The 11,221-nt window shown below is 33.0% G+C and overlaps 2 protein-coding genes across 5 annotated transcripts; one reads left to right on the forward strand and one right to left on the reverse strand.

Annotated features, from left to right (window-relative positions):
• Nucleotides 1–63: 63 nt before the first annotated feature.
• On the reverse strand, nucleotides 64–5,635 carry betaCOP (coatomer subunit beta). The gene is made up of 14 exons (XM_076402521.1): nucleotides 5,131–5,635; nucleotides 4,736–5,069; nucleotides 4,146–4,680; nucleotides 3,945–4,092; nucleotides 3,451–3,662; nucleotides 3,280–3,393; nucleotides 3,060–3,226; nucleotides 2,804–3,000; nucleotides 1,890–2,075; nucleotides 1,651–1,830; nucleotides 1,389–1,597; nucleotides 618–803; nucleotides 317–559; nucleotides 64–250 (listed from the first exon to the last, which is right to left on the reverse strand). The coding sequence occupies exons 1-14, from the start codon at nucleotides 5,219–5,221 to the stop codon at nucleotides 173–175; spliced, it is 2,880 nt and encodes a 959-aa protein (XP_076258636.1). The 5' UTR covers nucleotides 5,222–5,635; the 3' UTR covers nucleotides 64–172.
• On the forward strand, nucleotides 5,633–8,585 carry LOC143195432 (thiamine pyrophosphokinase 1). 4 transcript variants are annotated; one of them, XM_076402526.1, is made up of 5 exons: nucleotides 5,633–5,760; nucleotides 6,730–6,888; nucleotides 6,952–7,202; nucleotides 7,457–7,721; nucleotides 8,311–8,585. In XM_076402526.1, the coding sequence occupies exons 2-5, from the start codon at nucleotides 6,738–6,740 to the stop codon at nucleotides 8,433–8,435; spliced, it is 792 nt and encodes a 263-aa protein (XP_076258641.1). In that variant the 5' UTR covers nucleotides 5,633–5,760; nucleotides 6,730–6,737; the 3' UTR covers nucleotides 8,436–8,585. The 4 variants fall into 4 exon arrangements, with proteins under 4 accessions (XP_076258641.1, XP_076258640.1, XP_076258639.1 ...); XM_076402525.1 differs by lacking the exon at nucleotides 5,633–5,760 and adding an exon at nucleotides 6,017–6,132; XM_076402524.1 differs by lacking the exon at nucleotides 5,633–5,760 and adding an exon at nucleotides 6,327–6,586.
• The last annotated feature ends 2,636 nt before the right edge of the window (nucleotides 8,586–11,221 follow it).

An 11,221-nucleotide genomic window follows, 5' to 3' on the forward strand; every position in this document is an offset into this window, starting at 1 on the left:
TTAATCAATTTGTATTTCACATTGTGGCCTGAAAAAACAACACCAAAAGGTTTAAAGAAAAGATTATTAATGATTTACAATTATTTATTGAATTTGTGGAATATATGCCTACCAACTAAAACAGAAATAATACAATATGTTCTTACATAAACTGAGATGAAAAAAAGTTAAGTTATGCTGCAACAACTTTGCTCTGATGTCCGGCTTTTTGACTACTATTGATCTTATCACCTAAACTTAGAGCCATGCCCTAAAATACATGTTTCAAGCACAAATGTGAAAATAGTTCAGTACAAGGGATTAACATAAAACTTACCTGACTTTTAGCTCTTATTCGAATATGTCCTTGAACAGGAGCATCTGGTTTATTAAATGGTTTCTCTATACTCAAGTTAGCCAAGGCGTCTTCTCCAAAGATAGATTTCGCGTACATGTTTGCAGCCATAAATCCGCACTGACCCGACAGCGCTTTCTCTGGTGTGAGGCATTTCATATTTGTGCTCTTAATCAGGTGTTTCAAGTATTCGTTGAGATCCATAAGGGAAGTGTTGACTGTGACCTAAAGAATATAGAAGAATGCTGTAGGTCATTGGAACATTCTATTTTGAAAGTATTACCTTATTTTCCCATTCAAATTCGGCCCACATTCTCATGAACTCGGTGTCTGTACAGGTAGCCGGCACAATATAATCCATAATATCTATGTGAATGTCATTCAAAACGACAACGTTTCTATCAGAAGCAGCTCCAGTTACATCATACACAATATTGCCAAATATAATACCATTTTCCGTAGAAGCCACCTAATATATTTTAAATATTTTAAAAACCACTCTTCATATTAAACATTCTTATAAGGTTGGGGAAAAAGTATTTGCAGGTTTTTCTAATAGACGGTTTTAAAGTTGCCTCGTTCAGATTCAATGAAAAATTCGTTCCTTTCTGTTCTGGAAATTCTGATATTAAAGTTAAACCACGCCCCCAGATCGACCAATCGTCTTGGTTTCCGCTTGAATTAGCAGTGAAAAATATTAATGAATTAAGTTTCCGTCATTGCTAAAACAAAGCTAAATCGAGCCGCTTTTGTCTTCCAGTCCCAGCAAACTTTTTTGAGTGATGTAAAGTTAGCTGCAGAAGAGACTTGTAAAAATAACTTGGTTCAATTTTTCGTCCAAAAATGTCTTAAATTTTACACTAACGAAACTATGGTTTTTCCAAAAAAAAAGTGGCAAAAGGTCATGGATCAAAACGGCCCATATATAATTGATTAGTTTTTGAAATATTAATACATTCGCTTTCAAAAAAACCATTATTTAATTCTTTTTACAAAGCCAGTTTATTAAAAGGCAACAAAGTTACTTTTTCCCCAACTTTTTCCTTACACTCACTTTAACATTGGCTTTAATGTTACAGAAATCCTTAGGCGCTAACACTACTGGTTGTGGTTTCTCCACCAACTTCAAATCACCTAACGTAGCCAATTCCAATGTACAATTCTGAAGAGTGTCGTTCGTTTGGTTCACTATAAGAACGTCAAGAACAATATCGTACTGGTTGACATGTACATAAGCCTCCGAATACACGGGATCTGAGAAGCCTAAAAACCGATTTTATAAACACCACCGTAAACAACCAACCGCGGACTTTAACCTGTGAGTTGTGTGACTTTATCGAGTTTGTTGGGTCCCAGACCGCCTTCATTGCCACTTCCTCTGCCGCCAATGAGAGCCTGAGATAACGACGTTTCAAACATATTCTCACCGAGCTCTCCACCTTTATCTGTCTCGAGCTGTAAAAAGCTGATTGGATCGTCCGTTTGAATTTTAGTTCCTGTTAATAAATAAAACGATATCATTTGGCTTAACAAAAAGTGACTTCCATAAAATTACCAGTTTTTTCTTTTGCTTTTTGATCGGACGCCTCTTCTTTCTCCTTCTCTAGTAACATGTCATTTAGAGCTTTTCGACAATAATCGGTGAAAATCTCCACAATGATTGGCGACCTATCAGAAACGACCCTCAAACAAAATAATATATGATCTCTGTCGTCGTTGGTTATAGGTTTAGTTGGAAGTCCTACGGAATATTCAGAATCATTTAAGGGGTATAGAAACATTCGAAATATATTCCTAACTACATAACTATAACAAACTAATTCTGAACACATTTACTAGGACCGTAAATTAATTTTGAGGAATTTACAATAGATGATCATCAACAATCCATAGTCCGCATTCGCCGAAAGTGTCTACTTCTAAACTACTTTCGTAGACCATCAAATTTGCGTTAGATATGGTTGTTTCAATATTACTCGGTCAGCTGTTCAAGCGCCTGGAACTTCGTTATGTTGCAATATGTTTTTTATCAGCCCAGAGTGTCGACTGTTGCTAGACGTTAAGTTGGAACAAATATACTCCATCAGGAAAAATGTGTGTGTATTAGTTTTGACACTTTAGGAATGGCAACTTCCATAAAAATAACGAACAGTATCTTAATCAATCGAAAAATGTAGATGCGAAACTGATATATTACACCAAGTTTGAGCAGGCACTGAAAGAAAAACGTCGTTATAAACAAATAGCACATGGCAACACTTGGTTGTTGCCAAATTTATAAAAACCTAGATAAAAACGAATATTCGTTTTTTTCTGTTGGGGATATAAAATGATACCAGGAAAAACGGCACACCAGGAAAATTTCTTAAACACAAAAAGAACTTACCCAATTTTGCTTTGAATTCAAAATGCAAACACTCCAAATTAATTCACAGCCCTTCTAAATACGTTATTGCAAAAAATACAAACCAGATTGACCCAAATGTATGATCCCACTCATTATAAGCATAACTTCTGCATCAAACTTGTATTTTTTCTGAGGTACAACCAAATCGCCATATCTCAAAGCCAATTTTGTTAAAGTCGAGGCCAGAGCAGCACCAATAAAGAAGTCACCATCGATAAGGTACTGACGCAAAGGTGGGCGCTGCTCTTTCTTAGATTTCCTAATGTATTACCAAAAATCACAATGAAAGAACATACTGTATTATAAAAAACAACTCACTGGACAGTATTAAAAGCTGATTGAGTAGCATATGTTCCATCAGATGTAACTAAAGTTGTAACTACAGGTCCATTACTCATATTTTCAGATTGTTTTTCATCACATTCTCCTTGATTAAGACGATTTTCAGCTGCCACTAGCGAGCCTTCACCCAGAGTAAGCTTTATCTATGTTATATTTTAGTTTAACAAGGATTTTTCTCCTTCCACAATATCCTTACCTCTTTAGTAACAGACTCAATATCATCAACCGTTATCGCATATTCTCCCAGAATCCATAAAGCAGCTCTGTATACTTTGACTGATTTAATATCTTTGAAAGACTCAAGAAGCTTCTATAAGGGAAAAAATATGTAACATCAACTAACAAAATATGAAGAGCAATTATTTACCTCAATAATAAGTGGTCTTAAATTTTCAAACTTTTGTATTGCCTCTCTAACAAAAACTAATACATCTCCAGCAGCTAATTCATTATTATCAGATAAAAATTCGATTAGAACTGGAATAACAGCTCCTGCTACATCTGGGAATTTAATACAGCAAGAATGCAGCGTTCTCACTAATAACTGTCTGTATTTTCCAGTATCTTCATGTTCAGAATCTATGTTATGAACGTAAAAAAAAACAATAAAAATATATCCAAGGATTAGGTAACCTCTGTCATGAAAGCCTGCACTTATATACAGATAGAATCACACAGAAGAACTATGTTTTGGATGACACCAATCCAGTATTTTAACACTTTATGGAGCTTTAGCTTTAATATTTTTGTAAATACATATTTAAAGATTATAATGTTAATGAATCATTAATAACTTCAATAAATCAAAGTAATACTAATTATATGTAACCTATTCAATTTAAGATAAATATCGTTATTTACCTAGGGTTTTTGACACTTCCTTTTTCAAAAACAATACCATTTCCTCAATGTTCCGAGAATTTATCAATTCCATTGCCAGATTTAATGTTTTACGTCTAACTTCTAGATCAGGACTAGACAAAACCCTTAAAATATCCATAACTAAGTCCTAAAATGTGCTACGAATGAATATCAAACAATTTAACGCTTTTAAATCTTTACCTGAAGCACTCTATTATAATTTGGATGTTCACCAAGGCTAACAAGTTTATCCAAAACAATTAACTTCACATTATTATCACTTTCTTTCACAATTAAATCAATATAACAGGATGCTGCAGCTCTTATAGCTGTTGGTGCACTTGAGAGTGTGACCAGAGTACCTGCAGCTTCATATCTAACTGCAGCACTGCTTGAATTCAGCAGATTATATATACAACGTATAAACCTCGATCTCTCTGACGGATTTGAATGGCACACTTTATAAATTAATTCAACAATTACCAACTGCAGAATGTCTCCAAAAGAAGTTACTTGATCCAAACAGGAACTTAAATATGACAATGCACGATCTTGATCAGCATGTAATAGCATAAGGAATGCATTACGTTTACATGACATATCCTGTTCTCCATCTAAGTAGGTTGAAATAAGCTCTGGAGCATCAGGAATAAGAAATTCAAAATTTCTATATATAGTAAAAATAGCAAGAACTGCATTCCTGCGCACATAACTATGTCTGTGTTCCAGACATGTCCTAAAAATAACATTTAGGGCTAGATTAGAGTATTAAAACTACTTATTCGACAAACCTAATGGATGGCATCAAAGGTTCAAGAAGTTCAGGTTCTTTCAATTTACATAAGAATCTTAAAGTGGCTCCACGTAAAAATTCATTTGGATGTTGTAAATCTTTCCTGTAAGCATCACAAACTAAAATCATCTCTTGCAAGAGTTTACCATCAGGGGTTGTTTTGGGTACAATTTCCCAGAAAATCAATAAAAGCTTCTTAGCCGCATGATCTTGCAGAGGAAGTACATATCTAATTATCATCATAAGAAAACCAGGTGGAAGTCTTTCACCTGCTAAAATCATTCGAATAATTTTTTTAAGAGCCTCCACTTTTTGGCCTACGTCGCCTTTCTCTGTATAAAAAATTTACGTTTTTAATTAATTACATTCCATTCAGCAATGTTTATAACTTACCCAGATCCTGCTTGAGATGCATCTCATTGTAGGGCTCTGAATCTGAAGACACGTTAATTAATGTATAACACGGTTGTTCCACAGTTGTCATTTTCGATTTATGTTGTCCACAGACAATGATTAAAATAATAAATAAAAAACACTATGCCTACAATCTACTCTATTATTTAATTGAAATGATCGCCACTTAAGCGAAATAAACAAAAAGTGGTACGTGTCGGTTTTTGTGTCACTATTAAAACGTCAAAAAATATAACCTCAAAATTTGACTTTGGATGACCAGAATGACATCATTTTTTTTCTATGGAATCATGGCTTGATTCAAAAATGAGAAATATTGGGCCATGCAATTTGACGATATTTATCGGAAAATGTCCACGAGAAAGATTACTTTTATGCATTCTATAGTGTTTGGTCTGCTACTCTCAGTGACTAACATATAAATATGCTACAATAATGTTAAGTGTACTTTGGTTGATCATACTTCACCCCCGAAGACAAATCTGAATACTCATAGTTTTAAATCATGACCACTTTGAACCAAAAAAATAATGAGCGCTGCAAACAACATTAATTGTTTTGACGTTGCGTTTTAGTCGCATGCCAAAAGAAAAACGCACGCAATTCGAGGTATGCCAAGATACTAATTTTCCAATCTGATTAAATAATTTAATGTAAAATAAAAGAAGTGTTATTCAGAGATCATATTATCAGCAAAATGATTGGACTGAGAGTGCAGAGCGATTATATATATACGTATATATAATCCAAAATAAAAATTTTATTCCAAATAAATAAATTATTAAAGAAATATATAGTTTCATCATTTAAAACTCGGTCATAATAAAGTTTTGATAAAAAAACTATGTCAACTATGTAATGTAATAATGGAATGCTCTGATTTAGGTTTTATTATTATTTAACCACCGCAGATTAGAACACAAAATAAATCTAACATCGGTATTGTTTGTGCGTCTTCTTTATCTAAATTACATTTAACTGGTAAGAGGCATGTAAGAGGGTTTCTATTAAATACATTGAACAGTAGCTTTCATTCAAATATTCTAACAAAAGCCATAAAAACTCATTTAAAATAAACAACTTACTTTATTTATTTATTATAAAATTGAATTTTTTAAGCTATATTTAATTTTATAATTTAAATAATAATACTTTGGAACAACCATGTAATCATAGGTTAATTAGCGAGAATTGTAATATAACCCTACATTTTTGTTTTTATAAACCAAATGTAATGTTATGTTTAAGAAAAACAATTAAGTATTTTAAATGATTATAAAAATGATTCGCTTCTTATCACACAAGTATTTTTTCATATTGAAAAGTTTAATTGAGCTATAAGAAATATATCCAATATTCTTTTAATAATTTTTGCTACAAATTTAATGTTATTTCTTATCAGAAATATTACGCAGTTTTTGGATAATTCTCACGTGTAAGTTCGCGCTTTATATTATTTACATTATAAATCACTATTTAAAAATGAAAGACACACAATTGTTGTATATTTTTATAAATCAATAACAGTTTGGAATTCAATTAGAAAAATATGGAAACTTAATTTACTTTTATTTGTAGGTTTTGAAATGAATCACATATGTGAAGAAATTGAGATATGGTCTCCATGTGATGATATATTGGTAAATAATTGTGAACAAAACTATGCTTTAATTGTACTTAATTGTCGAATAGATCTTAATGTAGATCCCAAAAAATTGCTTAACTTATGGAGAAAAGGTAACATATACATTATCATCATTAATATTAATAAGAAAATGTAAATATTGTATTATTATGAAGCAAATTTAAGAATCACAGTTGATGGTGGAACCAAAAGGTGGCTTAAATGGATAAATGCCCACAATTTTGAAGACAGAGATATAGCAGCACCTGATCTAATTACAGGTGACATGGATTCTTTACCTGATAATGTTTTAGTTTACTTTCAAGAAAAAGGTTCTAAGGTTATTAAAACACCAGATCAGAACGAAACTGACTATACTAAAAGTCTAAGAGAATTAAAAAAACATTGTGACATGCATTCTATCAAGGTAATTTACATTGTTTTATTTAATAATTATAACCATAAACATCATGATAATTGCATTTGTACAATTCTAAACTTTTTAAAATAATATTTTAAATATCTTAATGCATGAAATATTACATCATTCTTACTAATTATTTAAAAATATCTATATTGTAGATTATGTGATGAAAAATTGGCCTATATTAAATATATGAGTTTAACTGTTAATTTTTTACTAAGACTAAGATCAAAATAAAACACAATAAATTATTTCAGATAAATACAATATTTGTGCTGGCAGATACATCAGGGAGATTTGATCAAATATTAGCTAATATAAACACCCTATTCAAAGCACCTTCTTTTCTCGGAGAGAAAAAAATTTATCACATAGCATCAAATTCAATAACATGGTTACTTAAACCGGGAAGTCATAAAATTATTATACCCGAGAATCTGCGAAGGGATCAAGAATGGTGCGCTTTGATACCTATAGGATCGAGTTGTAAAGCCACTACAACTGGCTTAAAATGGAACTTAAGTAAGTTTTAATTGTAATGTAATTTTACCAAAAAGACGTAGCCAAAACAGCATTCAGTTGTTTTATCTAACAATTCATTCCTTATATTTTGCTTAAAATAACAAAACTATTTGAATTAAAATCAACATCTAATTACCACATTAACAACCAGTAACAGATAAGTCCAAGACAAACAAAAATAAAATATTGTTTTCGAAGTTTAAACACCATCATTTTTTTAAACAATAATTATATAATTCAATGTTACTTTCTAAACTTCCGTTATAAAGCATAATTAATCTATTGTCGGCAGCACATTTATCGAGTTACCAATTATGCAATATTTACATTGCAGTGTCAAAATATTCCCATTTCTACATGTAACTGATTTTACAGGCCTACGTGACAACGACCAACAAAGGTTTAAAAAGAATTTTATTCATTGCACTTGAACTACATATCACAAATATTAATTTATTCTATAAATAAAAGGAACAATAATTTTCGTTCACTCGGTCCGTTATTGTGAATAATTGCTAATTATGTATGTTATATAAATAATGTGATTAAAATGTGAATTGCTCCTACTGTTATAATACATTTTTTTCAGATAATACCAAGCTCTCTTTTGGTGAGTTAGTAAGCAGCTCTAATACTTATAATGGTCAACCATTTGTTACTATCTCTAACGATAGCTACTTAGTATGGTCAATGGGTATACAATCCATATTATAATATTGGGGTACACAATGTAGAATACCTGAATTAGAAAAGAACTACTTATATGGGGAAGCATAGATTATTGAGTATCAAGAATATTAACTAAGGGGATTGAAACTGTGATTGAATTGTTTATGTTAAAATAAAAAATATTTTTCAGTCAAATATGTATTTAATTTTGTTGCTATTTTTGTATTCTGTTCATTTAAGTTATGTAAATGAGTTTTTAGGTTTTATAAAGAATATGTTGTTTTTAATATATATTTTGCACAATGAAATAGAAATAATTAAAAGAAATTTGGTATATTAAAGGCTACCAATAAAACAAAAATATCTGATTGTAGATATATAAATATTATATATAATGAAATCCAGATTTATGAAAAAAAAATATATAAATATATAATGCAATGTTGTGTCAAAATTTCAAAAAACTTAATTTTATTTGCATTCTTGATTCCGATTTATTTATTTTAACTGTCATCACAAATTCGTTCTTTCGTCTTCAAACATCGATATAGCACTTATCCAAGGGACTCTCCTAAAACCCTCTCATCGTTTTTCCCTTCTAAACTACGCGGTTTACAGGAATGACCGTGTCGCTGCCCGCGGTAGCGAAACTGCTATCCTAGTCAAGAAAGGAATCAAACACAACATTCTTCCTTCAAATGTATCGTCACCAACCATCGAATCCACGTCTATCCAGGTGGAAACTTAGGATCGTCCAATCGTGTTCACCTCCTTGTACAGGAAATGCTCAACGTATGACTCGTCTGCCTTCAAAGCAGTCTTCGACGTCCAAACCTCAAAAGTGATCGGTGGAGACTTCAACGCTCACCAACGGAAGATTTGGAACAAGAAGGCCCCGGATTTCAATAACCCTAATCAAAAAACTTCCCTACGAGCCGCTCGCCGAACTAACATATCATCAACACCATTCTGAGGCTACAACACTTCCCATCCACATGGAAACATGCATTCATCGCAGTTATCCACAAAAAAGAGCTAAGTCATCATTTTCTAACTACAGACCTATCAGCCTGCTAAGTTCCATTTCCAAGCTTGCTGAAAGAACAATTCTTTATGTCCTTAATGATTTTACGAAGACAAATAATATCAAACAATCAGCCGTTTATCAGGCCCATCGGCTGGCCGCAAAAATCAACTCTGCTTTTAACCGACGTGAAAGACTTGGAGCGGTCTTCTTGGATCTAACCAAAGCCTTTGACAAGGTTTGGCACGAAGGCTTAGTGGCGAAATGCATCCGATTAGGTCTACCTGATGACCTAACAGCTCTTATCAAATCATTTCTCTCATGACGATCGCTCCAGGTGAAGATAAAAGATATTCTCTCTAGCCGGAAAACCATCGACGCAGGAATTCCACAAGGCTCCTCCCTGGCATCCGCTTTATTTAATATTTTTCTTTCAGATGTCCTTAGGAGGTCACAAGTTGAGACAGTTTTTACGCAGACGACACTGCTTACTTTGCTTTTTCAAGAGTAGCACCGCACATCTAAAGAAGGCTCCAAAAACAACTCGATGAGACAGCTCAGTAGTTTCATTTCTGGAGGTTGCAGGTCAACCCACAGAAAACTCAGGCCATCTTCTTCCACAAGAAGCGTTGCACCGAGAATTTCGCGTCTTAAAATCAAGACCGCCGAAATCCCATGGTCAGAATAGGCCACCTATATCGGTCTTGTCTTCGACCGCAAGTTTAGGTGGAACTCCCAGATTTAAAAGTCCCTCCAGAAAGGTCAAGGTATTGTTAATTTGCTGTTCCCGCTCATCAACCGGGCCCGCAGGCTTCCTCTCTCAATAAAATATCTGCTGGTTCGATCAGTCGTTCTATACGGCTCCAGTGTCTAACTAAAATACGTCTCACCTAACCAGGTGAAACGTCTTCAAGTCTTTCAAAACAAAATTCTACTCGAGATATTTCTCCACTCTTCGTCTCTCGGACAATAGATGTATAACTGAGCTGGCCGATATTTTAGGCCAATAACTCATTCGGCTCTTCGTGGCCTTTTCCATCACAGCCGACACTACCCCGTTGTGCTCTAACGCCAAATTGTCTCGACCTTCTCCGGCGAGCGATTAACTCATGTACCGCAAGCTGCTTGGTGTTACCAGTTACGGGCACCCTCCTTACTAACAGTAAGAAGTATCAGTTAGGGTCATTGGATCAGCTGATAGAGTAGGGTTTAGTGGGTGGCCCATAGGCAGTCTCCACAAAACGAGTCAAATTGGCTTATTCTTGGGGTCTCCTCGACCAGGTATCCGTAACAATATTGTTTTTATACAATTTTTATCTATAATTTTAAAAATTTTATCTATACATATATTCCTGTTTTATTTTAAATATATTTTGAAGTCTCCTTATACCAACTAGGGGGTTTATCTGGACTAGACTTACAGTTTAACATGGGCACTGTACCTCTACTCCGTGACCACCTGACCAAAAAATTCAAATGCTCTTGAAAGATGTTACAGTAATTTAAATATTTTACGATGTATTAAATACATTTTTACTGTAAGAATGTTTATTTCAAAATAACCAAAATGGTGAATTAATGAAACCTATCATTATTTTGATATAATGAAATAGGTACAAAATAAACCTAACAGACCTGAAGAACCAATTTAATTAAAGGAACTAATTACTTTTTATTTATGTAAATTTTTTACAATAATTTAATTCAGAACATAATTATAAATGAGAATAATACTGCTTCTAATGATCAGGTTTACTGGAAAATATATAACCCCATTAGCAATTATATAAAGAACCAACCAACTTAA

This window comes from Rhynchophorus ferrugineus, unplaced genomic scaffold (genome assembly GCF_030347505.1).
Source record: "Rhynchophorus ferrugineus isolate W39M unplaced genomic scaffold, kcgeb_rfMv2 rfM4, whole genome shotgun sequence".
In the NCBI taxonomy this organism is placed as follows: Eukaryota; Metazoa; Arthropoda; class Insecta; order Coleoptera; family Curculionidae; genus Rhynchophorus; species Rhynchophorus ferrugineus.

What these genes read in the sequence shown, in the direction of transcription:
- betaCOP (XM_076402521.1), bottom strand. Translation starts at nt 5,221, where the DNA reads ATGACAACTGTGGAACAACCGTGTTATACATTAATTAACGTGTCTTCA. An exon ending in TAAAGTCACACAACTCACAG is followed by an intron (nt 1,598 to 1,650) that starts GTTAAAGTCCGC and finishes ATCGGTTTTTAG; the next exon opens with GCTTCTCAGATCCCGTGTAT. An exon ending in AATTTGAATGGGAAAATAAG is followed by an intron (nt 560 to 617) that starts GTAATACTTTCA and finishes TATATTCTTTAG; the next exon opens with GTCACAGTCAACACTTCCCT.
- LOC143195432 (XM_076402526.1), top strand. Translation starts at nt 6,738, where the DNA reads ATGAATCACATATGTGAAGAAATTGAGATATGGTCTCCATGTGATGAT. An exon ending in GCTTAACTTATGGAGAAAAG is followed by an intron (nt 6,889 to 6,951) that starts GTAACATATACA and finishes ATTATTATGAAG; the next exon opens with CAAATTTAAGAATCACAGTT. An exon ending in GTGACATGCATTCTATCAAG is followed by an intron (nt 7,203 to 7,456) that starts GTAATTTACATT and finishes AAATTATTTCAG; the next exon opens with ATAAATACAATATTTGTGCT.